The 26,232-nt window shown below is 51.9% G+C and overlaps 2 protein-coding genes across 4 annotated transcripts; both read right to left on the bottom strand.

Moving 5' to 3' along the window:
* Positions 1-4,227: 4,227 nt before the first annotated feature.
* On the bottom strand, positions 4,228-13,387 carry TOB2 (transducer of ERBB2, 2). 3 transcript variants are annotated; one of them, XM_086752142.1, is made up of 3 exons: positions 13,082-13,387; positions 9,011-9,279; positions 4,228-8,741 (listed from the first exon to the last, which is right to left on the bottom strand). In XM_086752142.1, the coding sequence occupies exon 3, from the start codon at positions 8,652-8,654 to the stop codon at positions 7,632-7,634; it is 1,023 nt and encodes a 340-aa protein (XP_086608268.1). In that variant the 5' UTR covers positions 8,655-8,741; positions 9,011-9,279; positions 13,082-13,387; the 3' UTR covers positions 4,228-7,631. The 3 variants fall into 3 exon arrangements, with proteins under 3 accessions (XP_086608268.1, XP_086608277.1, XP_086608257.1); XM_086752151.1 differs by lacking the exon at positions 9,011-9,279 and having other exon boundaries at positions 4,228-8,473; positions 8,570-8,741; XM_086752131.1 differs by lacking the exon at positions 9,011-9,279.
* Positions 13,388-19,176: 5,789 nt separating this feature from the next.
* PHF5A (PHD finger protein 5A) lies at positions 19,177-26,182 on the bottom strand. Its single transcript, XM_086752118.1, has 4 exons — positions 25,993-26,182; positions 24,582-24,605; positions 22,977-23,143; positions 19,177-19,892 (listed from the first exon to the last, which is right to left on the bottom strand). Exons 1-4 carry the CDS (start codon positions 26,042-26,044, stop codon positions 19,803-19,805), a joined length of 333 nt encoding a protein of 110 aa, XP_086608244.1. The 5' UTR covers positions 26,045-26,182; the 3' UTR covers positions 19,177-19,802.
* Between the last annotated feature and the right edge of the window lie 50 nt (positions 26,183-26,232).

Here is a 26,232-nt window from a genome sequence, read left to right as displayed (position 1 = left end):
TGTGCTCCCCGCGAGCGCCGTGAAGCCATGGCCCCTCCCTGAGCCTCAGCATCTCCATGTCTGTGCTGGAGGCAATGACAGCGCTGTGATTCACGGACGCCCTGCGAGAGCTGGCTGTGTCCCCAGAGAGGAACCACCGTGTCAGGACCAGCCCAGAGTGACAGTCAGAGGACGATCGTGTGTGAGTGTGACAAGTAGGGAGCCAGCCTGGCATGGGGAGGTTACGCCGGGCTTTGCCGGCCGGGAAGGAGGCCTACGCAGCTGCCACCCATGTTGGATCAGCAGGAACATGCATTGTTTCACTGGGCGGTGAGGAGAAGAGGGGCGTTGCAGCCTTCCTGCAACGTTTGCACCTGTGTGTAAACACCTCGGATGTCTCTAGGGTGCTGTCCTCCTTCCCTCTGCTCCTTTCAGTTCTTCCTGCTCATGTTCGTGGTTTTCCAGACATCTCTGCTGTTCCTTTTCCTTGCGTTCTCCACCATGCTGCCAGTCTGTCCCCCTAAGGACGCAAAGCCCAGAGCTCCTCCAGCAGATGAGGTATCTTGGGGTTCACCCTCAGTTTTCCTGCGTGCCCGTGGCCCCTCGCTTGCCCCACGCATTGCGCGAGTGCTGCCGCTTCGGCAGGCAGCAAGGCTCCGTGGGTAACACCAGGGTGCCCTCCCGACTGCAGCCGGGCACTGCACAGTGACGCTGGGCGGAGGCAGGGACAGCGGGCAACCTCAGTAGATTTTGGAAAGGCGCCCAAAAGACTGCTATGACGTTGGTCAGGCCTCTGCGGGAGCCCAGAGCAGCAAGAGTTGACACTGAACCTGACCGCAGGAAGATCAGGAAGTGCAAAAGCACCTGTCGCTGAGGAAAGCCGGACTTGGTCCTTGCGTGAATTCGCCGAGCTCTGCAGGCAAAGCGAGGCCCATGGAAGAAATGTGTCCTGCTGCAGCAACACTGCCCATTGCCCTTCCTACATGTAATCTTGTATGGATTATTTTGGGGTTTTTTTTTGTTTGGGTTTTTTTTTGGTTTTTTTTTGGTTTTTTTTTCTGCTGAAAGCCCCAGCTGCACCTTCTGCAAGCAGTTTCTGGCTGATTCACTCGAAGGAAAACTTTGTCCTTGGTGGAAACACCCTGTTGAGTGGGAGGGACACGTTCCCTCCCAGGGATCTGCTTCCTTCGCAGTCAAGCTGTGCCGGCTGCGCGAGGCCAACAAAAATAAGCAAAAAATCCCCTCAACTAGGTCTCAGCAACAGCAGAGTAACACAGGGACCACACTCGCCTCCTCTGCATTTGGTGAAGAGGGAGAGTGTTCCCTCACGCCTCCATCTGCACCATTCTCTGCCCCTCCTCCAGGCAAAGCCGCAAAATTTGACCCCAAACCTGAGGGTCTGAGATCTCTGCTGAGATCTCCTGTTCCTAACGTGCTGCTATGTCACTGGGGGGGGGGGGGGGAAATATCATGTGTCCCTCCCCGGCACATGCACTTACCACACTGGAGTCACTTTTGCCGCTGGCGATGGCCACGTGCAAATTGGCCGTCATGCAAATTGGCCCTTTGCTGATGGGTACGACACGAAAGCACCTCGCGTGCTGGCCAGGGCTCAGCCTTCACCGAGGTGTCTTGGGGCTGGGGGGTGAAAGCTTCGCTCTTTAGCAGCTTTGTAAAAAGCAGACCACGTTTCTGGAGGCGATGACATAGGTCACGGCGGGGGGAAGTGGACAAACAGCTCTGTAAGGGCCAAGGCGAGCGTGTTCCTGGCCATGTTTGAATTGGAGCCCGGCCACAGAAACCTGAGGAAAAAGCACAAGGTTTGCGAGGCAGCTAACCTTGGCCACGCTGGTGCCTGCACTCCAGTGGAGGACGCACATTGGATGGGAAGACCTGGCCGCCCGCGGCCGTGGCGTCAGCTTCGCCCCTTGCACCCGCCGGGGCCGCAGCCACGTGAGCTGGGAGCAGGTGGCATTGGCAGGAGCGCTCCTCAGGGACGCCAAGGACTCGGTGGGTCCCGGCTCCCCCGCCAGCGGTGTTTTTCCACCTCCTGGTCCTGGCCCGTCGGCAAGCACCAGGGTGCAGGGAGGCAGTCGCTGTCGGCAGCACCTGCGCCATGTGTTATTCAATCCCAATAATTCCAAGTCTCCGGGAGGTTCTGGGGCAGCGGGAGATGCTCTCCTGCCAGAGCAAACTGGGGCTGTTTCGCTGGGGCTGTGTTTAACACACAGCGCAGGGCAAGGCTGCCTTACAGTCAGCTTTTCACGCTCGCACAAGGCTTTCCTGCGGGCGCCAGCCCCCTCCCTCTCCCAGAACAGCCCGATTCGTGTCAGAGGCTGCTGCTGTCACAGACTGAAAAGCCCAAGGCTGAAGCGTAGCATTTTCTACCCAAGCTGTCTCCTCCTTTCAGGGAGCCCGCCCGCTCCGTGACTCAAGTTACAAGTTTCCTTCTTAATAACGGAGTCCCCTGTGACGAATGTCTAAACAACACCCCCACGCCCCTCGCTTTGGAGGTTTCAGGAGACGAGTCCCATCTTGTTGCCGTGCCTTGCTAGAGCACCCTATTTGGGGACCAACTGGGTCACTGCCCAAACACCCGGCAAATGTTCCCACACCCAGGCACCACCCCGTACTGATTGAGCGTGGGGCTCCAGTACCACGGGGAGGGCTGATCCTCATCCCCGTGTCCTGCTGGGCTCCCTCCCCTGCTGCACCCCACTTCGAGGCAGGAAGAGGGGCATTTCACCTCCCCACACCCTTCAGGATCCCCAAAACAGCACAGGAACAAATACCTCGGGAGGAACGAGGCTATACTAAGCCTTTTCCCTAATCCCTGCCCAGGCCGCGCAGCTATCAGCTGTAAACTAACTCCGTGCCCTATCGCTCCGCGTACCTGTGCCCAAAAAGGGAAAGGCTCCGTGCCTCCCTGCGTCACAGCCAAGCGAAATGCAGGGCAAGGATCAGGAAGGCACATACTCGCCCTCGACTTTCCATTTCCAGAAACATGTCTAAAGGCAAGCCGTGGTGCGTGCTTTAGATAAATGATTACAAGGGGTTTGAGGCACAAAGGGGAGAAAATAGTTTCGTTGCTTAGCAGAGCGTGACAGTCACACGGTGCACAGCAGGCACCAGCAGCAGCCCAGCTCCCCGGGCTCGTAAAGCCAACAGTAAAGCAGCCCAAGCTCTTCCAGGAAGAAATCCAGGCTAGAGGGGCTAAGGGGGCGTGGGTACAGATGCTAGCAGGAGCCAGCACCAGCTCCACACTTGGTCTCCTCAAATACAGAGCAGCTCCCTTCAACAGCTTTTTGAGGCAGCAGGAGCACGGTGGGACTGGGGAAGCTGGGTCACACAGCCAACTGGCACATGTGGGGTGGGGTGGGCACTTCAGCATCTTCCTCTGCACAGAGGGACCTGTCTCATTTCACTAAAAACAAGCAACTTCCTCCAACAGGAATTCCAATTATTCTGATTTATGCCAAGCAGTGAGAAGTTGGAAAGAAAAAAAAGAAACAAAATCAGACCATCATCCCCACTTGTTCTCATACCCAGCGTCAAGCCCACCCTGTCTATGAGAAGTCACCATAGATGAACATTCACCACATGGCCTGCGCACACACCTTGAGTCTGCCTTTGCTCAGCAAGTATCCCAGAATAAACTCAAACTGGTTTGCAGGGAGGGGAAGAGAAATCAACCCCCAAACAGCAGCCCCTCTGCAGACACCACTGTCTGGGAAGGCTCCATCCACCCCATGGGATGACCTAAGATGGATCCCAGATGGATCGCAGACCACAGCCCTGGGGAGCTGCTGCAGAAGCCAGGTATTTTAGGAACTCTGTTATCGACTGAAGGCCCCTCGTGGCAGCATGCGCCAAAGACAAAGCATGTCTCTGCCTCCTCTCTCCAGGGAGCTGAATCACGGCAGGACCCAGCCAGGCAAGGCACACCGCCACTTTTTCCTACGCCGTTGCTATTCTTGGCAGCGCAAGAGGTCAGAGTACACAGCTGCCCTTGCCATGTTGCACAAGCCTGGGCATCGCCAGGCTATTCCTAACGGAGCAAAACCTCTGCCAAGCACACCCCAAACCAGTGACCTTGGCTGCCCGAGGAAAATGCCAAGCGCTGGTTCATCTGAAGATGGGCAGGGAAGACGGCCACGTCCCTCCTCACCACCATGAGCACAGCGCTCCCAGCAACAGGCACGGCCGAGGTGTTCTCTCCCCGTTGAGCACACATCACACAACAACCAGTTATTATATCATGCTTTTAATACAAACTTAAAAAAATCTGGAACAATAGAAACTGTACAGATTTGATCAACCTTTTGTTTTTTTTTTTTGTTTTGTTTTTAACTAAATCTCTAGACACACCAATGTCCCGTTCCAAAATATTGCACAACATTCTGAATACAAAACTCTTGATTGTATTCCTCCTTCGCTAAAGAAAAAAAAAAAAGAAAAAGAAAAAAAAAAAAAAAAAAGACAACAACCCCCTGGTTCCCCTTCTCAGTAGCCCCCTTTCTCAGAAAGAAACCCAGGCAGAGCACACACAGAAACCCTCCGCTTGGAGACATACAGACTGCTGTCCTCTTTCACTCCTTCTCTCCCACAAGGCAACTGTCGATTCACTCCTCGGAGAGGGGTGGGAGGGAAAGGAGGGAGGCTGAGTGGGGAGAAAGGAATCTTCACCACTTCTTTTTTTTTTTAAAGTTTTTTTTCCTGAAAAAATATTTTTTCTCTCCTCTTTTTAAGAAAAAATCTTGAAAAGAAAAAAATTACAGTTTTTTTTACGTTAGAAATATACATATATTATATATACCTCTTACATTTTACAAATGTAGCAAATTATTCAATACAAACGGACATCAACAAAAAGAACACAAACCCATAAAAAATAAAAGTTAAAAAAAAATTTCTCTCTTCTCTTCCTAAGAAACCAGGTAAATTAGTGCAGGTTTTTAAAAAATAAAATTGAAGCTGAACGCCTACATCCAAGACTAGAAAAGACCTGAAAAGGCCGTTAGTTTCCATTGCTGCCTGATGCTGGAGGAACATTTCTGAAGCACGCTTTTTTCCTTTTAAGATACAAAGAGGTTGGTCCCTCCTCTTTTCCTCCTTCCACTCACACCACTATTTTTAAAGCGGGTATAATACGTGTGGCAGGGCAAAGCGGCATCAAAGCTTCACACACATAAGCAGGTGGCCGGGGGGGCATCCCCACCTCTCCCCTCCCTGCCTGGGCCGGAGGAGGAGGGCACGCTGTCCTGCAGCAGCGGCTCACAGGTGGCTTTGCCAGATGCAAGGGACGGTGTGGGGCAACTGGACCAGGTCCCACCATCAAGGGCTGAGCACCCCTCAGTCCAACGTGGCAAGCAGGCTGGCACTCAGCAGCACACTCCCAGGGAGAGGGACAGCGTGGCAGTGGTAATGTCCGTAAAGTGGTGGGTTCAAAAAAAAAAAAAAAAAAAAAAAAAAAAAAAAAGAAAAAGGGAAACCCAATAGCTTGGCCACTCCTCAGCAACTTGTCCTAGTCTGGAAACCTGCAAGGTTGAGGCCACAGGCGCCAGTTTGGGGGAAGCTAGCTGGGCTCCGCTCTCCTTGCCCACCCACCGCGTTGGCCATACGTAGCTTGATGGCAGCAAGCAGCCTGCTTGGGAACCCCGGCTGGGCGCGAGGTTAGGACCATGCCTTCGCCAGTCACCCAGCGAGGGGAAGGGTGCACTAGAAACTCTCTTTGAAGAGCTCCGGGCAGCGGCAGTCTCCCTGGGACAGACAGCCCGTTACCTCTGCAAAGGCTCATTGGCAACACAACTACGAGAGGGCTGGAGTGCCTTCACCTCAGCTCAAGGGAAGGGAGTGGGAAAAGCACAGGTTCAAGCCCATCTCCCCTGGAACAGGGATGTCTTGAAAGAGCACGTTAGTTTGACAAATTATAGGAGAAGTGGGTTTCAGAGGGTGCTCCAGAGACATCATTAAAAGAAAACCAAACCTCAAGTTTGGGAGGCAGCAAAAAGCTTATTTTTCTTTTAAACTGAGAACTTCAAAGACTGGAGTCTCATCATCTCCATCTCTCTCCTCTTTGCACAGTTTCATACTCCCACAACGGCCTCCAAGGAAACTTCCTTCCCACCTAGAGAACCTGCACTCTGCCTGAGCAAGAAGCAGCCCTCCTTTGGCTTCCTGTGAAGGTGGATTTTCGAGTCCCTGACACAGAAACCACCTAGCTGAAAAGCCACCACCACCTGACTGCAGCACATCGTTCCAGGGAAAGCTGCAGGGGCGTTCCTAGATCCTGGCCCTGCGGCAGGGAAGCACCGTACAGTCACATGCTGGGGATGGCCGCTCGCCTTTGCGGCGCCCATCCCTACTCTGCTCTCAACCTGCCGCCATCCGCACTGACGTGATCTGGCTGGAATGATGAGTTCAGGCTAGGTGCGACCCTTTCGCATCAGATGAGCCACCTCCTCCCGCTCCTCCAGAAGGGTAGGGGAGGGGATTTGGTCAGGTGTATACCTGGCTGAAAGCACAAACCCTTACGCTACCACTCAAGAGAGCAGCTTTGACAAAACAGCCCTTTCTCCTCCTCAAAAGTAGTGCTGCCTCTCTAAAAAAGCAGAAATTCCCTCTCTGAGACAAGATGATGAATTCACAGCAAGGAATGAGAACTCAGACCCAGGAGGCCACCCCATATGACCGCTGGTGGATGCTGGCCCCTGCTGCTGGGAAGAACGTCTGGGAAGTGGAGGCAGATCCAAGTGGTGCCACCTCCCCCAGCCACAGGGACAGGCGGGTGGTGTTTCTGTCACCCAGACCGATCAGCCGGCCCCGAGAGGGCACAGAAAGGCCCCCTCGCTCACAGGCAGAAGGGGACGATAGCCAGAGTCATTCAGTTCAAAGCGCTCTTCTCCTGTAGCCACGGCTGGAAGTGCAGATGAGGAAGGGAGCAGGAGGAAGCCATTTCACAGTAACGCTCTGCCCTCCCCGCTACGTGCTGGGAGACGGTCAAGGAGAAGAGTTAGTGCTTTTCAGCACACAGACAGAACAGCTGATGCCAGCCTCGGCTGGAGAGCCTGGAGCAACAACAGCACAACAGTCTACACCCGTGGGCACAGTAGATGCTCTTCGTCTACACGCAGAGCTGTAACAGAAAAAACAAGCCCACCCACCCATTTCTGCCTAGCACGCACCAAGAGTGTGCCTATCTCCACCGACACTGACTCATCCTCTCCCCGCCCCTCCTCCAGCCAGGTGGTATGAAGAAGACATCCCTACACCCATGTGGAAAGACCCTGTGTCCAGCGCTGGGGAGGGTGCAGGGAAATCAGGAGCGTTGTGACCTACCTTTGCACCAGTCCTGGGCTGGGGTGGGGGAAGGGGGAACACAAACTGGAAAAATCCCAAGACTCATTTAAGGAGTAAAAAAGTGAGTAGGAAAAAAGCACAGGGACTGAGTTTAAAAAACAAGTCAGTGCTTCAGGAGCGTTGCCAGCACAGCGCAACAACACTGGGCTCTCTCTTTTCCCAAGAAGCTATATTTATAAGATTTGAGTATTTTCTGTATATTTCTATTTTTCTTTTCTCTCCCTCTTTTGTTTGTTTTGTTCTTGTTTCTCCCCCCCTCCCTCCCTGCCCCAAAATACTCTCCTTCCTCGTCTTCAGTTGGCCAGGACGACAGGCTGGAACGACTGGCTGGGATACTGCATGGCATTCAGGTTGTAGCTGAGTCCTTCCACGAAGGGAGACTTCTCCAAGAAGAGGCTGTTGGTGCTGCCACCAAAGACCTGAGCCATATCAAAGGTACCACCCGTGCCGGTGTTGAACTGCGATGCTGGCGGGATGCTGCTGGCCGGGCTCTCACTGGCAACGCCATCGAAGAAGAGACTGCTGGCTCCCGGCGACCCGCCGCTGTAAACGAACTCCTTGGCGTTGGGGGAGAGCTGTGACTGTGGGGCTTGGCTCCCAGCGTTTCCGACGAAGTTCAGAGAGTGCATAGACAGGGAGAGGCCCTTGTGCTTCAGGAGGTTGGTGGTGGGAGACCTGACCATTCTCGGCTGCTGCCCAGCCCCTGCTCCGCCGCCCCCTCCTCCGGCTCCTCCGCCCTTCTTCATCTTGGTAGAGCCGAATTTTGTGGCAGCAAAGGTGGCAGTGGTGAAGGTGATGGGCTGGGCAGAGCGAGGGATGAAGGTGGGGCTAGGCGACTGGCCAAAGGAGGGGGACGGAGAGTTGGACAGTGAGTTGTCCTGGCTGCCGATGGGGACAAATACCTGGGCGTCGGGGTTGAAGCTGCTCTTGATTTCTTTGTCCAGCTCTGCGGCACTGCAGCCTTCGCTGTCATCTAGGTAGAGGACCTTAACAGAGCCCTTCTCGCCGATCTGGTAGGAAACCTCAAAAGGATCAATCCAGACACTCAGCTCTTCTGGCACATTGGCACGCACATCCTCCACGGCCAGCCCACTCCGCTTGGCTGCCAGCTCCACCACTGGATCCACCGTCTCCCCTATATGAACACAGCGATAGCCAGATCCCTTCAGAGGCTTCTCCGGGTACCAGTGACCCTCATATTTCTTCTTCAGCAGGCGCTCTAGTTCCTCACCAAACAGGTCGGCCCGCCTCCGAGGAAGCTTGTTGTACAGGTATGAGATGATGAAGTTAAGAGCAACTTTGATCTCCAGATGCATACTCCCTTCGCAGCAAGCAAGTCAGGGCAGTGTATTAAAAGAGACAAAATGACAGACACATAAGACAAGATTTGGCTCCAAGCAGACCTAGAGAAAGAGAGAAAAGGATGGATAAAGACAAGAGAACACAGTAACTCCACACCTGTTGAGATAAACAGCCACACTTTTTCATTAACAAAAGCAGAATGAGCAGTTTGCACAAAATCTAACAAGCACTGATGCTCACTAGGAGGTACACCCCAAATCTTCTGGACCTCAAAACAGAGATGCTGGTAGAGAGGAGGCTCCCTGCTTCCTCTACAGAAGAAATAAGGGTGTAGCTGCTACCCACACACAGGCACGTACATTGTACTCACCTCGCTGCCAAGTACCGCCGCTGAAACCCGGCAGGCCAACCGTCTGCTCTGGCAGAGCTATTTCAGCACATCTAACGCGCCTCTCTCTGCCCTGGCAATTCAGCTGCTTCCAGCACGGCTCACCTCCACCAGCCTCTCCAGAACATAAGCCACCACCTGAACAGCCTCGTGACTCACTCAGGAGCTTGTATGGAGACCCGCTCCGCGCTCAGGACAGCGGGGCCAGTCTCTCCTCCGGGAGGCCGGGCGGTCGTGCCGGGTGCCGCGTTCTGCCAGCACAAGCGCAGAAGGGACGAGAAGGAGCGAGGGAGGGTGCGGAGGCACCAGCTGCCAGCCCGCGTCTACTGTCCCCTTGACTGGCAGGCGCATATCTTCAGTGTACCCAGCTGAGGCTCCGCCTAGCTACAAGCCTAAAATCCCAGTTTAATTCAGCTGGGGAGGAGAGGGGGGCAGGAAACGTGCGCAGGGTAACAAAACACACACATGCCAACAGCCTGTTCGCATCGCTTATCCTTGTGCAGAGGGAAGATGAGCTCTGCCAGAATCAGGTACCTACTTAATAAAAACTGAAATTGCTTGCCAAAGACTGAAGTAATCCCTCCATCCCTCCCTCCCTCCTCTGTGAGGAAGTCTCTGAAACGGAGAGAACCCACAAAAGCACAATGCAAAACCACAACACTCAACTCTCCCATTATACACAGATTTGCAAACAATGTTCGTCTGGGTACAAAAAAACCCCCAGGTAGGTCAGGACCGCACTCTGTCACCCATCCAAAGAAAACAAATCCCACAGATATTTTAAGAGGAAGCACACTTCCAGTAGCCTCCACGCCTCTCCAGGGGGAAGCAGAATATCCAGTTTGTAATTGGCAGCTTAGTCAGAGGCCGCTCTGTCTTCAGCTGCCCTCACCTTGCTCAAACAGACACACCGTGTTCAACTCTCTTCCTAAAATGGGCTTCGAGGATGCTCTCACGGAGCACTCAACCCAATGTTTACGACTTGTGCTAATTATTTGGGGGTGGGGATGGAGTACAAACATACAGCGTCAGCATTCCCCTGAAAAACTGGGAATCCCAGCAGCACAACCACTGGCCTAGGTCAGGAGGAAGAAAAAACTGACCAGACTTGTTTGCTTGGTCTAGTTTAGTGGACAAGAAGGATTAAGTAAGTTTTAAAGAAACACACAAGTATTTTGAGCCTTTATTACAAAAAAAAAAAAAAAAAAAAAAAAGGGAGTGTGGGTTCTATGCTTTTTCTGCACTAGTCTGAGTTCAGAGAGGCTTGGCTTCAGGACGATGGTAACCAGAAGCATACCCCACACCTCAGGTCCGCCAACAAGGTGGTCAGTTCTGGAAGAAACCCCCTTCGGGTTTAGCTTGGCAACAAGAAAAAAAAAAACAAAAACCAACACAGGAACAAGAGGATGGGAAAGAGGGAAAGAAGTCTTGCCTTTAAAACCTGCTTTAAGGAATTACTGTAGTGTAACAACTTTTGGTAGGTCACTAAGACCTGACCAAGTTCAAGTAAGAACAGATAAACACCAAAGAAATAAGGAAGCAGAGTTTTTCAGAGAAGAGCAAGGAGAAGCCATTTTCAGAAGGCAAGAGCCTCAGCACAGAGACAAAGCCTTTTCCAGAGAAAACAGCATGAAGCGATCCCTGAAAGAGCGCACCCAAATGTTAACAGCTTATACAGCCCACACTACCTCAAGGGGGGATTACATGGAGCCCTCTCGCTCCTTTGGCTTTGAGGCACCCAAGGGAGAGAATAGCTTGGGATCTCAGCAAATTAAGCAGGAAGAGAACAGCCAGTTTGTAAATCTTTTAATCTCGTGTGGTAAATTCTAATCCAGATCCAAAATCTATTAAGAAATCAGAAATTATAGACTGTGAAAGGAGCAAAGGTCAGAATTTGTTACCACCCCATTTGCAACACAAATGCCTCAATATACTTCAAGGAGCCCACACCCTCAACAACCTTCTGCAGAAAAGAGCAAGGAGATGCAATGATTTATCGTTGCCTCCTTTTTTCTTTTCTTTAAGAAGTACTCCCCCTTCCTAGAAGGGGAATACTCTGTACCTTGACTATGAAAAACACGAGTTAATTAGCCTAATAATACCAATAGCTGCTAAGGTAGCTGCATATAGCTGATACTCGCAGAAGGTACAAAAAGTCAGAGATATCACTGACTCCTCAGGTTGCCAACATAGTAAAATGTGCCCCAGTAGGCACCAAATCTACTGCAGCAAAATGTGATAACATAATAATAAAATAAAAGGAAGGAAACCCCAGCCGAAGCAATAAACAACTCAATATCAATTGTAAAAGGTATTCTGACAAGTCTTCCCTAAAGAGAGGCCTGCCCACATCACCAGCATTTCCAAAGCAAAGGCTTACTGTACCGTGGGCAGAACACCGAGGTGCGGGCGGGGAACAAAGGGCTGTTCCTCTGCTCTGAGGAAAGAAGGCAGGAGCCCTCTCAGACCCTCCCCTCCCCCCCGCCCCGTTTCTCAGCACACCGACCTGCTGCAGGAGAGAGGCCAAACGATCACTTGCATCAGAGGAGAGCAAACACGGGAGCGGTGCCCACTCCTCTCGCAACGCAAACACGGCGGGTGACCTTGTGAGAATCCCGAGAGAGCTCCATCCCCTGGGAACCAGCCGGCCGCCGCCTCACCCTCACTTTAAAATTTTATAGACGACGGCCACGACGATCTGGACAGCAAGCCACATCCCTCCAGAACAAAGGGCCCCCTTTCCAGCCTTCCCGCCTCCCTCAATCCCACCCAGGGGAGGCGGAGGGACTCCCCGCAACTCGAGGCGAAGGGCCCTGCGGGGACCCCCCCACACCCTCCCCGGGAGGGCGCTCACTGACCCGGCCGGGCACCTTCCCTCTCCTTCCCCCCCCCACCGATCACCCTGGGAGCTGTAGTCCTCCCCCCCCCCCGCCCCGCGACCTACTTGTCCCCCGGACTACGCCTCCCGTCGCGCCCCGCGGCCGGCCCTTCGCTCGGCGGGGCAGGCCACAAAAATTTTCCACCGCACATGCGCGCTGGCGCCCCGCCCGCCCGCCCCGGCGCTGCCCACGGCGGGGAACACGCCCCTCGCGGCCCAGGCGCCGGGCACCGCCGGGCGGCAGCCGCCCCCTTTCCTTCCCCTCCCCTCTCGGCAGCGACGGGGAGGTGCGGTCCCCACCCCACGGCTGCGGGACGGAGCCCCAGGAGGCCACAAGGCTCGTACCCCCTCCGCCCCTCACGGTGGGGCAGCAAACAAGGTCCCCAAAAGAGCCCTTAGATGGGGGGGCGGGGGGGGAGAAGAGTCGTCCCCCCAGGGGCGAGCTGGGGGGGCGGGGAACAGCGGCGGCCCCTGAAGGCTGGTGGATCGGGGGGGGTGGGAGCGAGGGGGGTGCAGCACCCCCGGCACCTTCCCCCGAAGGAAACCCAAGGCCCGACCTTCTCCCGCAGCCGCATGACCCCTTCCCAGGAGCGGCCGGGCCCGCGAAGGGCACCTCGGCCGGGCCGCCCCCTCCCCCCCACCTTCACGGGGGCGGCCGGGCCCCTCCGCCGGGAGAGCGGCCGGCGGCGCCCAGCCCAGCCCCAGCAGCGCCTTTGTTGTCTCCGGGCTTCTCCTCCCCTCCCCCGGAGCCGGCGGGGGCTGGATCCGCCGTGTGGGAACGGCAGACACCCCGGCAGCACCCCCCCGCCCCCCTCCCCCAAGCCCAGCCGCCCCTTTTCGGGGGCTGAGCCGCACCCCACCGCCTCCCCCGACATCGGCAACACACATCCCTACAGGGGACACCGAACAAAATGGTGAACGGGGGCACTGCAAAGCGTCGCCGACCCCATGACTTTCACTCCCCTCCCCTCCTTGAAGCCCCATTAATGCCCCCTCCCCCCTCCGGGGCCGGTCTCTCCACGGACGGGTAAATGACACCCCCTCCCCCCCAGGAGGGGGTGGGGGCAGATGAGCCCCCCTCAGGCCAAGCCTACAAAGGGGATGCGAGCTGGGGGGAACCTGGCCCGAGAAGGGGCGGCGGCGGGGGGAAGGGAAGCACCCCCGACCCCACTTACTTCGTCCTCGGCTCCAGGGCCGGCGGCTGCGTGGCGGCTGTCGGGCGGGGGCCGTGGGCGCTGCCGGCGGAACCCGTGCGGTGGGTGCGGGTCTCTCTGCCCCGTCCCGTCCCCTCCCTCGTCTTATCCCCGACGGTGCTGTTCCTCCGCGGGGCGGGCCCGGGGGCTGCGGCGCGGACTGGTGGTGGTGCGGGACGCCGCAGAGGTGGGAGGGTGGGGTGCGGGTGCCGCTGCCTGTGTCGTCGCCGCCGCCGCTGCTGCTCGCCCCGCCAGCCCGCAGCCGCCCGCGCCCTGGCCCCAAGTGAGCCAACTCACGGCAAACTTTCACCCTTAGCAACCCCGCGCAGGAATCCGCGCTCCCTCCCAGCGTGATGCGGCCGCGGAGGGCGGGCCGGGACTACTTCCCCCTCCCCTCGCCGCCCGCTTGCCCCTGGGGACTGGGGCTTGGGAGGGGGGGGCGCCTTTAATTTTCCTTTTTTTCTCCTCTTTTTTTTTTTCTCCCCCGCTGCGGGTGCTACACCGGCACCGGGGAGCGCCCCGACCCTGCGTGCCAGGGGAAGGAAAGGGCAGGGGGTTTAGCGGGGATGAGGATTGACCTGAGGATTTCCCCAAGCGGCTTAACCCGAGGCGGCGGGGCGCGGCGAGGTGATGGAAGGGGAGCGGGGAGGGAAGGAACCGGCCGGCATTTTCCTCGCCACCGCGTAGGACAGGGGCTTGGCAGCCGCTGCTACATCAGGCCGAGGGGGACTGGTGCTGTCAGGCCCCGGCTCAGTGGCAGGGCCGGTCCCGGGGTGAGGGGGACCCTGGTGAATCGGGGCTCCCGAGGGGCCAGGCGCCCTGCACAACCCCAGTGGAGCCTTGAAAACCTTCCGTGCTGGAACCCCCAAGCCCTGCGGGAGGGTTTGGGGGTGAGGCGCCCGGAAGGGTGCGAGGAGAACGGGCAACACCGGTTCCTTCCCTCACCGCAAACCCCTCGGGACCCCCGGCCCCGTGACACGGGCGGGGAGGCCGGTGGGCTGCGGGCGCATTTCCGCAGGGGACAACGGGGCAAGGCCCGCTGGGGTCACTGCAAGGAGGGCAGGAGCAGGCAGAACGAGCCCCCTGCCCGGGCACCCCGAGGCAGGGAGCGCGCCTCAGCCCCCCCGCCCAGCCCCGCTCTCCCTGCTCCGGGGCGCACAACCCGCGAACTACTTTGCTCCCCTACGCCTGTGCGCCTCCGCTTTCAGGGGAGGGCCGGCCCGGGTCCGGCAAAGGCGAGGGACCCGCAAGGTGCGTGAGCGGCGGCCGTGCTAAAAATAACTGCAGCGTGTTAGCAACAGCCTTCCCATTGGCTGTTCGGGCCCGGCGGCGCCTTCGGATTGGTGCGCTACCTCAGCCAGTGAGCTGAAGGGGGTGTGCGCGGCGCCGGCGGTGCCAGGCGTGGCGCGGGCACCGCCGGGAGTTGTAGTCGCCAGGGTGACCGCGGCCTGTATTGCCGTGGACGTCCCCGTCCCGCAGCGCGGCCGGCGCAGGGCGGGTGTTGCGTGCTGCCCTGGGGAAGGACAGCCGTGGAGACGGGTCGTCCCCGGGGCCACCCCGGCGCCTGTCCGGGTCGCGGGCAGATGGTGGGCACCTGTGCCCCGGAAGGCCGAGCCTCAGCTGCCTGCTAGCAAGCTGAAGGCACTCAGCTAGTGCCAGACGGCTTTTTATTCTGCAAATAAAACTCAATGATGAAGAAAAAACAAGTGTATGTGCTTCGGGAAAGGGGAACATACCCAGGCGTGGTAACAAATAGTCCCCTAAAGCAGCCGCACATGGAGAAGCGTTACGGCGGTGGCTGTATTTCTCTCACGTACGTGTTTAAAGGGCACCAGTAGCCAGCGCACGCAGAGCTGCACTCCGTATTTTAAAGCAGGCCTATTACTGCTTCTGAGGAAAATGAAGAAAATCCCTACAGGCATGTTTTACCGTCCAAGGCCATCACCTTGGACACACACCTCTGGCAAAGGGCTCTCGCTTGTCCATACGCAAGGCAGCTTTTGGTCTGAGGGAAGCTCCAAACACGCGGAAGGGACACCGAGAATGGCATTTCCAGGCTCTTCTGGCTGCGTGTCGGACATCTTCCTCAGAGCTGACACAAGCAGATCAGGGAGGGAGAACCGGTCTTGGTGACCAAAGCACTACCGCAGTCCTGTCGCAGCAGGAGTAGCTTGCCTGGCCCGTGAAATGTCCTGTTTGTCTTGGTTGTGAAGATTTCCTGAGAAAAATCCCACTGCGGAGTCAAATTCTATCTTGTAATCGGATCGCCTCAACAATACAGAGTTACGTTTGAATGTTTAACTTATCGCCTGTTTTCAAAAGGGACAAAGACCACAGACGCTTCCTGAGCTGCTCCGTGTCCCTCTGGTTAAACAATTCTCTGCAGCAACCATCTCCCAAGCGCAAAACTACAAAGTTCCTCTCTTGCCCTGTTCTCACAAGGATCCTCAGCACCTTTCTGGGTTTGGTTTGCCCTCCCTCATGCGGGAACCCTGTGCCTCAGGTGCTGCCTTTGCCACTGGAGAGGGCTTCTTTTGAAGCCAGCCAACACCACACGTTAAGAAATCTGTTACTGCTGCCCTTCCTAGCCACAGTGCTTACAGCTGCCATCCTTGCTCATTTTCCCACTGATTAAAAAAAACAAACCAATCCAAAACAACTTTTTGAGCTGTTTTTTTTTCTGCAGAGGAAGGGGGGGAGGAGAAGAGGAAGATTTATGAGAGCTATCATGAGCAGCCTTATTTTCATCACTCCTAGTTTAAAAGGAATTAGTTACAAAAGAATGCTTTTCTTTTTTTTTTTTTTTTCCTAATACTCCCTTGCTTTGCTGGAAACAAAATCAAGCTGTCAGCCAGAGATCAGGAAATTAAAATGACTGCGCTATTTTTAGCATCATTAAGAAAAAAAAAAAGGCAATTACATTTCTAAAATTCTATTGTTGTTTTAATAAGGTGTTACTAAGAGGGTGTTGCACGTTTGGGCTCTTTAAAATACTTGCGCCTTGACCGCGCTCCTTTAATTATCGCATCGCCCTGGTACACATGCAGGCAGAGGAATTCTGTCACAGTATCCGCTCACGCATTCTCAGCCACTCGGCTGTTACGTCAAAGCAAAGCTGAATCACGTGCGCACGGGGAGGGAAGGAATCGCCAGGCCGCCGGTTTTGCTGGGTTGTTAAATGCCAAAGCAGGGCAGTCAGGTTATAATTGGGTGTAATTAACACTGCCATACCCTGAATCCTCTGTACATTCAAGTCACATGATGACCTCAAGGAAATGAAAAATTCGTTCCTGCTATTGAAGCAGGCAAACAACATCTCCAGCTGGTCCCCTTAATGAGAAAATAACAGCTCCTGTGCAGATAAGGTTGCAGAAGCAGGATTTTGTCTATGCAGCTCCCCCAGGGAAAGCTCAGACAGACTTGAGGCCTTTGCCTACCTTTTTTTTTTTTTTTTTTTAAGGAAAAGTAATGCTTTGGGCTCCAGAGTTTTGTCAAGACAAAGTCTAGATGATCCAAAGGACCAGAGGTGTGTTTTGGAGCTATTTGCTGAGCTCGGTTGTAGCCATGGCTGGTAGCTGGTCTGAAGAGGCGTGTAACAGGGAACATCTGAATTTTGGAACCCAGCAATGCCTTGTTAGTACTGGCAACAAAGACGCCAATTACTTAATAGGCCAAGAGGTCCCATGTTCCCCTCTTCACAATGTAAATATTTGAAATACAGATTTTTTTTTTTTACTTATTACATAACATCCCTTTGATTAAAAAGTAAAAAAAAAAAAAAACCCAATAACCCTACCTAGAAAAGGAAGACACATTTAGCTCCACGCAGTTAGGATTTGCAGGCAGCACTAGGGGGGTTCAGCTGCTACAGAGACACAGCCATCCCTCGTCCCTCCCACCCTTCCTTGCAGTTGTCATGCAAGTGCTTCACAGCTGGCAGCCAGGGAGCCCCTGAATCAGGCTGCTTAGGACTCCAAAGTCTGATGAAGCCCCTCCAGAGCTTGGCAGGCACGCAGTAGCAGGATGTGTCTTGTCTCATTCCCCCCCTGCACGGAAGCTCGCCCTTTTAGCGAGTGCTCTGGTCTCCAGTACTGCCAGGAAATCTCCTTCTACAGGACAAGTACTTTAAAAGCTATTTAGGTGAGAAACACTGCACTTTTCTAGAGGCCCTGCCTGGGTTTCATTTGCTGGTGAACAGAAATCGTTACCACGCAAGCAAGGCTGAGGTTTTCTGGGCTACCCAACTGTATCCATTACCCTTGTCTGAATTAGCAGCTTCAGGGCAACGTCCCGTCCGTGCTCTGAAAGTACCAGAAAGGCAGCGGCGCTGAACTGATCGGAGCACCAGCAGCGTTTGGCACTCTCCCCAGAGCTGTCTGAGCAAACAAGGCAAAGGGGAAAAAGCCTGTCCTTCCCTCTCTCCACCTGCCCAGTGACTCAGAACAACTAGAAATGGCAGCTTCACTCTCCTTGCTGCCAGAACGCAGACCGATATACCCAAGCAGTCAGAGTCAGGGCACGGGGAGTGCCAAGAAAGTAAGTATGCTCAGACGTTTTTGGGGGTGGGGGAAGGGATGGGGACACTCGTATCTCTATAGCAACCCCTGCCCGGCTGATCCTGCTAAATGAACGTGGGCTGCTCTAAAATTAGATCTTCGAGGGGTCCCTGCACCAGCGGCAATAACTCCAAGACAAAAGAAAGAATTCAAACTTAATTTCCCTCTACCTTCACCGAACAACTTTTGTTATCTTAGAAACTTCCAGGAAAGAAAGAAAAAAATACGTATAAAGCTTCTGCATTCCTAGTGCGATAATTTGGGCGGCCTGGCTGAGAGCAAGTGATAAATTCTGGTTGAAGTGATAAAGTTCCAGGTACAGAAAAATCTGCATGTCATGCCCTGCTTTTAAAGAAATATAGAATTTAACACAGCTGATAATGGCTCTGACATGGGCTTCCCAGTCAGGAACAAAAGGCAGCCGCTGATTTGGGGGGAATTCCTTTGAGAGAGTGGGTTTGCTAGAACCAAAGAACCAGTTTGCTCTAAACATCTTGGTAAATGGCATCCACATTAGAAAAAAATAACCAGAAGCTGTGTCAGGGAACCATGGTGTAGGGAAGAAGACGTAGAGATACTCCCAGGACTGCAAAAAGCTGGGAAGAGAAACCTGACAGAATTAATAGCTGGGGGGAGAAGAGGGAGGAGCAGCTGAGATAGCTGTAGGACCAGTCATAGCTAGAGCCAGCTGCAGCAGGAAGAAATTACTTTTAAGGGAAGGATGATCACAACTGGTCTGCTTGTTTTCACTCTGATCTGAAACACCTAAATGGCTGGAGCAAGTAGAAAAGGCATTTAAGCCAGAGAGGAGTTAGAGGAATGAGTACTAACCTCAGGGGAACAACTGAGACCCTGGAAGGGGCACAAAACAGGCTCTGCACCCCAAAGAGAATCCTGTTACTGTAGCACACGCTCTGCTCAGGCTATGACGACTTTAAGGACTGCAGGACACGCTGAGCTAGGACCCTAATTTAACTATCTGAGGAGTGCACATACTGGTACGGAACTCAGTTCTGCCCCTGCATAAAGGCGCCGGTTCCCAGATCTCTGCTGAGCCAACAGACTGCTTTTAGCCTGTACTGGTATTTGACAAACAAGCAGCCTCTGGTTTTTCAGCATGCCTACGACTAATAGCCTAGCACACAATAGTTGGTTTCCAGTTACAGCAGGGAAGGCTTTAACTTATTCACAAGAACAGGATAGCGAGTCAAATAGCTTAGTAGGTTTTAGAAAGGGATTGGATGTTTGCATGATGAAACAACATCCACAGCCGTATTAGCTAGGATAAGGGTTACAAGCTCAGCGATCCTCACGCTACAGGACAAAATGATCAGTGGCTGGGATCACAGGCAGACAAAAGCGATAGCCATTCCCTGAAGCTCCTTGCAGCAAGGTCACATGGTCATAAGCAGACGCTGTCAGAAACCAGATAACCCATTGTGCAGTTCTAGCTGGGCTAATCCTGCGTATCCCCAGAAAGCTCCAGAGAGGTTAGGCACAGAATAAACCAGAGAGAAATCCTTATTATTTAAAAAAAAAAAAAAAAAAAAAGCTTTATTGGTATGCATCCTACAGAAATGGTTACAAGAAAGGGCCTTGGATTAATCAAGAAAACATGGAACAGCTGCGCTCTCCTTAGGAAGGCACCAACCATGAGCAGGTTCCTTACAAAAGAGGGCAGCATGGAAATACACTGGAGGAAGGGGGGCGGGGGAGAGCAGACACGTTGGATTGGAGCTCTGTTCTTCAATACTGATGCGTAGGGTGATTTCAAACAATTGAGAGGAGGCCTAGTAAGAACAACCACAAGGTGTTTCCCCACACCAGAAATGGCACTTGATTTTTACTGAGCTGGTCTCCTCCGTGTGTAAATACTTGCCCACCAGGATTTTTATAGCAAGCTGGGGCAGCTACTAGCAGAGCTTCTGAAAAGGCAAGAGACAGTAATCCTCATTTGCTCTTTCTTATAGTCAGTTCTGATCAGGTTTCAGGCCCCGCTCAGTTACTTCTCCAACCCCAAGTATACTACTGAATTTGTACTGCTTTAGAAAAAAATAATCAACTGGTTTTCAGTAATAGTAAAGTCCAGAGATGTTCCGAAACCCTCTTGCCAACCCGACAGGAGGTGTAGCCACGTACGGATAAGATCACCTCTTCTTGAAGCCATACTTTTTCCTTTCATAGAAGAGATCTGTCTTGGAACTGCCCAGGTTGACAATCTTAGGGCAACCATCTCTCTGAAAGAAGAAAAGAAGATCCAAGTTAGGAGATGGGCAAACAGAACAACGTAATCACTTACATAATTCTAGTAGGTTCTCAGTTGCCATGCTCCTCACCCTGTCCTCAACAAACATTTTGAACACCTGTGCAGACAAACTACCCTCCAATTCTGGTTACTATCAGTAAGAGAGTGGAACAGAGAAGAGGATGGATGCCTTTTTAACATTACTCTAGGACGTTCTCTTCCTCAGGGTGAAGATGGAAAACAGCTTGTATAACACCAGCAGTTCAATGAAAAGGATGCTCCTCAAGATTGGATTCTTTCTAAATTAGGATACGCAGGATTTTTAGGGCCCAGAGGAACAACCTTTCCACTCCTTAGCCAAAAAGAATCCTGTTGCTTTAGATGTCACCAAGCCATTCTTGTGTTTAGGGACTCCTCTCAGCTGTGACAGCAGACCTGAATCTCAGATTTCCTGCGTCCTGGATTGATTACTGCAGAGGTTGTATGGCCATCTTGGGAGAAGACAGCTATTCACAGCAGCTGTATGGGTAAGTTCTTGTACCTGAATTCCAGCAGACAGTGAGAAAAAAGCCACAAGAAAAGCAGGAAGGGGAGCAGGGGAGACGCACCTCAGAGGTGTGGTTGCAAAGACAAATCAGAGATGCATCTCTTAGTGTACCAGGGAACTCTTGTCTCTGGCCCACCTGAGCCCAGCATCTGCCTAACTCTTGAGGGCAAAACACTGAGGCTGGCAACAGCAGCTGTGAGGGGCCCAGCAGGCAGAGGAACAAGTGTCCTTGGCTGTTATGCAAGCCCAAGTGGATTAGATTTAGAAAGCCTCTGGGCAGATGTCAGCCACTGTAGAAACTGCACTCAAGCTGCCCCACTGATACCTGCTTCAGTGCAGGAGATGCAGCCCGCTGGGGAAGGTCTCCATGGTGGAAATAGTGGGGTGGGGGAGTGGGCAGGGGGAAGAAATAATCTCTCCCTCATACCCCTGCCACAACCCATCTCTAGCTACTGTCTCCTTATTTGATTTTGAACCTCAATAGCAGGACCCTTCCAAGCCTTGCCTGCCACGATCCAGAGAGTTTGTGACAATCTTGACAGCATTATTGCAGGGGTCTGTTCTTTCTTCCACCTCCTCCTAAGGATGCAGCACATGAGCATGCTCCCATCCCTGAGAAAAGATTACTCTTTGCAATTCACAGCTGTCCTGGCCTGCAAGGCAGGATTTTGGCCCTTACCCACAGATCAAAGTGGGGTGAAACAACACCGCATTCCTCCCTCCACCAGAACAAGTGATCCAAGAGTAACCAGGCCCTTTGCCTCGTGCCCAGCAGCGTCACACCTCCTCCCTCCATTTTAGTATTTGCTTTCTTGCTTCACTATCTTTTTCAGTCTTTCTCTGAGGATGACGGAAGGGCTGTGACTGAAACCTTGGAGTGTTAAGAGCTTCAGATACGGAGCTCTGTCCATCTGCTTTTCTTACTTACATCAGTGCCAGCTACCACAATTGTCACAGGCAGCACACTTAACTTTCCTCATTCTGGTCACTCTGCACCTGTGCCAGCACTTTTCAATCCTGCAAGTCAATCATGCCAAATCTGCTGTTTCAGATCTGCAACTTCACATCTGCACTAATCCCTAACATTTGAGTTTGCTGGTTCAGAACAACTGTCTTCACCCACAGCAGCCTTCACCCGACTGTCAAAATACCTCAGTTTTGACTTGTCATTCTCCTGCCCCTGCAGCTCTATGTTTTCTACAATCCTCCCCAGCAGAGCAGCTGGCTATTTCACACCTGAACCAGAGATTATAAGCTGTAAGTAAGCTTAGGTTGTGAAAAATACCCATTGGAATCAATAAGAATGGGTAAAAATAAAACCTATTTTACTCATGACTTATCAAGCCAGGTGTCTTGGTTCCACAGGCAAGTGAACAAAACTACTGAAGTAGGAGGCAGCACCACCATCACGGCACGTATATCCATATTTAGATACTAAGAAAGATTATGGTCCTGTCAGATCTGATGACTAAATTCAGACGAGGACTTGCCCCTGTCCTGAATTTAGCTGCAGGCCCCTAGAAAAAACCTAGGCACTGCAGAGAACTAAACCAGCAACTCACTCAGCTGAGCATGTTCCTCTAAATCAATCTGAACCACTTCCTCAGCATGTTCTCCACAGTGATTAGGGTGTGATGGAAATGGCATTTGCAAAGTCCCAAAATCCAAACAACCTTTAACAGACATTCTAACAGCTATGAGGTCCATATTCTAGGGAAATTACAATTGTAAGCATCATGTTCTTGCTCCTCCCTAAAGTCCTTCTACCACTTCATTTGCAGTCCTTCACGTCCTGCACTCATTGTGTTGGCTATTAACAAATACCTTACTGAGGGTGAACAGCCGCCTTGTTTCGCATGCACAGCAACTACTTTTCAGCACAAGATTATAAAAAGATTATAGCATTGACTATAGAAATAAGGGATCATTACACCAAAAAGCGTTAGCAGTGTTCCACTGAAAGTGTACGAGAAACTTTAAACTTGTAAAACACAATTAGTAGCGCTGAGACTGGACACTAAGATCTAACTTTATGTTGTAATTCAAAGGAAAACACAGGTGGTGATTCCATAGGCCTTACAGTACTGTACGTACTCTTGGTAAGCGACTGATAACGGACTTCTAGTGAGGAGCTGCTCCTACGACTGCCTTTCCAGCGGCTGGAATATCTCTGACCCTGATAAAACTTAGGCTCAGAGATCTAGTAAGGTAACAATTTCAGCTGTAATAAGCAGTGAGGGGAGGAAGCAAACTGTGAGTATGCAGTGCAAAGCAGTCAAAGACCCTTGCGGATGAAGACAGTTACAAAACCTTAAAATGCTACGGTACTTCAAAACACTTTGCAAACACAGGGAATTACCAACAGGGAAGAAAGGTAGAAGGGAATGAAAACCAGTGCCAATATTGATAGTGGAACCCAAGCGTCCCATGTCCCAACCCTCATTTCACTAGCTCCAACCCCTTAAAGATAAGCGCCGCTACTAAAAAAAAGACACAACCAATTCAACAGGAGACTGGCTGACAACATACATCTTTTTCCTGGATGGTACACTCCTTGCAGTAGTAGGCATCAGACACTCCCGGACCCCCGCAGATCACACAGCGCCCTTGGTACGAGCCGTAGTTACACTCATCACATATGCGCACAAGAGTGCAGGGCCGCACATAGGAGTCACAGATCACGCATTTGCCATCACCTGCAAGCACAGCAGAGCCTTTGGTTACAGAGCGTTCTTTTCTCCATCCCTGCATCAAAGAGGAAAAGCTTCCTAGTCAAAGAACTTGCCTGTACACTCAACAACAATACAGTTGAACTGCAGAAATTTATCTTGCAGGCACAGGGTGCCACTTTGTATTTGCAGACAGACTTGAGAGGAACAAGGGCCAGTAGCTTGCAATAATTCAGCTTTTTTTTTTTATTCATGCATTCACAATCAGAGGAAACCCAAACTAACTTCTGTGATTAGCCAAAACCTGCTTAGATCATACCATTACTTTTACTTTATAACTTTTCCTGAATTTTTCACTTGTGAAAAAAACGCTGGACTGACAGGACCAGTGTCCTTACCTACACAGAAGCAGCAGTGTAAGCTTCTTCCTGTGCTACATCAACAAAAGTCTGGAGTTACTATCCTCAAAGAGATGAGATAAGAGATTGTACTCGTGGTCCCTTTAATCCTTCATCTGTGAGAAGGCCAAAGAAAGGGCAAACTGGCATAAACAGCCATTTCAAAAAAAGTTGCTCTTGCTTTCTCACAAGGAACTGAGTGAAATTCAAGCATGTATATCATACAGGCAAGCAGCCATCAGATGCCATTGACAGTCTTTGTTGTGCTGGACCTTATCCAAAACACTGACCTAGGGATGAAAGGCTCCATATCCTATTACTGGTTCTCAAGGCATCTAATCCTGACTCCCACAAACAGCTCATCTAACCTGCTCTTAAATCTCCAGCACGACAGCCCTCCCTCAGCTACTACCAATGGGAATCTGTTTCGCTGCTGAGTGCTCTTGAAAACAATCTCATCGCTTCAGACCAGGTTTCTCCCCACTTTCCTTATTTTCATACTAGTTTTGAGTCCTGAGGTAGTCATCTTATCTGTTCTGTTCCCCTACAAGGATCTAATGACAGATCATACTTTCTTCCTTTCTACAGCTGAGCACTGGGATTTGATTCTGGGTTTTTTTTTTACCCCCTCTAACTCTAGATGTTGTTTCCCCCTCCATTTCTTATTCTCCTACATGCTGAAGGGAACCTTTCTCAAGGTGAAGAAGTCAGATTCCCAAAATGCTTTGAAATGATCAGGATGATCATTTTGTATTACAGATTACAAGGAACCAATCAAGAAGTCACTGTAGCCTCAGCTACTGAAAAACCTGGCAGCATATACTCTAGAACAGCATGCTTTTGTGTGATAATCTATTTGAGCACATGTCTTTTCAAGTATTCATTGATTTAAACTTGCAATACACAAGTAACTCTTCCCATCTCAGAGTGACATCAAGTTCAAGCAAAAATATTTAAAGTTATTTTTAATAGTTAAAGTAAAAATAGAATCCAATCCCCAAATCCAAACTGTATGCTCTAACCACACCACCGTGTTCTCAAGCAACTATTGCAGAAGCTGTACTTACATTTTTCACAAAGTCTTCCAATTGCTGTAAGAAGAAAAAAAAAATATTTAAGGCAGAAGCAGGAGAAAAATATAAATAACTACAAGCTTCAGTATCAAATAATTATCTTCTGCAGTGAGAAGTCTTTTTTTTTTTAAAAAAAAGTAAAGCTCAAAACCAGTTTCAGCATAAATACAAACATATTTATGATAAACAATATATATCCCCCTGGAGACATTCACCAAGATCAAAGTTTACATGCACTGTGAATGCTCATTGACAGTAAGAAAACCTACCTTCGTTATCGCATTTCAAACATAGCCAATGTACCTGACTGAAGGAAATCCTATACATGAGTCTCAGCTTAGCTTTTATGCTGGTTTTAATGAGACAAAAAAAAAAATATCAGGAGTTTATTTGATTTAAGGCAACCCAAATACCTTCTTCACTTCAGAGAAGAAAGGTACTTAAATGTATCTTAGAAGTCTTGTCACTTGTCTAGGAAAATCCCCAAAATGATGTTAGTAACTTGGATAAATACCATAAATACCAAGTTCTAAAGACCAGATGTCCACTTTCACAAAGACTAAATAGTGATTCACTTCAAGCTTAAAGGTCAATGGATTTGTCAGGCTAGAAATTAATTTTTAACACAGACTGTTAGCTTCATTAACTATTCTAAAAAGAAATTTCCTACAGACAGTGCAGCTAAATATTTTGTGTTTACAGTTCTTTCAGAAAAGTGCATGGTAAATCTGCTTTTGCAAAGAGTGAAAAGAATCTGGAAGAGATATCTCAACTTCTAACCTTGTATAAGACTTCTTTAAGACTTAGCAAAGCAAACTTTGACCCAAGCAACAATAATAAAGCTCATTATCCGTATACAGGTGTAACCTGGAAGACAATTTTATCTTGCAGAAAGATGCTCCCAGTGCCGGCTGAAGCCTTCAGCTCGTTCTCCTGGCTGCATTGCTACAGCTAACGCAACAGAAGTAATGTACGTCAAAAATATTTTTTTTTTTTTTTTTTTTTTGGTAAAGCTATCGGCTTCACCTGCCTTCCCCGCTACCTGAGGAAGAGGAGGCGGCGGTTACGCACGCGTCGAAGCCTTCCAGCCCTGCTGAGAGAGCCCCAGAAGCCTCCGAGCGCGTCAGTGTGGGCCCCCGGGGGAGGCACCCAGGGCAGGGACAGCGCCAGGGACCTGCCTTGCGGAGCCCCCTCTCCCGCTGCAGGGGAAGAACGCATAAGACACGGCCGGACATCGAAATAAAAACGAAATAAAAGAGGGAGAGACGGAGGCGTGAGGCCGGCGCCCCACCCCGCTAGGCCTAACGGCCGCGCGCGCGCCTAGCGGCCACGTAACGGCATACTCGCACGCCTCCACCTCGCCCCGCTGCGGAGGCAAGGGGGACACGGACCCTCCGGGACTCACCCACGCCCGCCTGCTTGCGGCAGAAGATGAGATCCGGGTGGTGCTTGGCCATGGCGGCGCGTCCCGCACCCGCCGCTGCCGCCCCGCGCGCTCACCTCCGACCCGCGCTCCTCGCCGCCCTCGGTCCTGGCTGGGGTGAGGACGGCGCCTGGCAAAGCACCGCCTCGAACGGGAACGCCGGAGCGCGATCGCGCGGAGGGTTGCCGAGAAAACTCTCTACCACCGAGCCGCTCCACCGTT

Source organism: Chlamydotis macqueenii, chromosome 1 (genome assembly GCF_036417535.1).
Source record: "Chlamydotis macqueenii isolate bChlMac1 chromosome 1, bChlMac1.mat, whole genome shotgun sequence".
Lineage (NCBI taxonomy): Eukaryota > Metazoa > Chordata > Aves > Otidiformes > Otididae > Chlamydotis > Chlamydotis macqueenii.
Note: the sequence above shows the minus strand (reverse complement) of the source record. Positions and strands in the feature narration are given on the sequence as shown.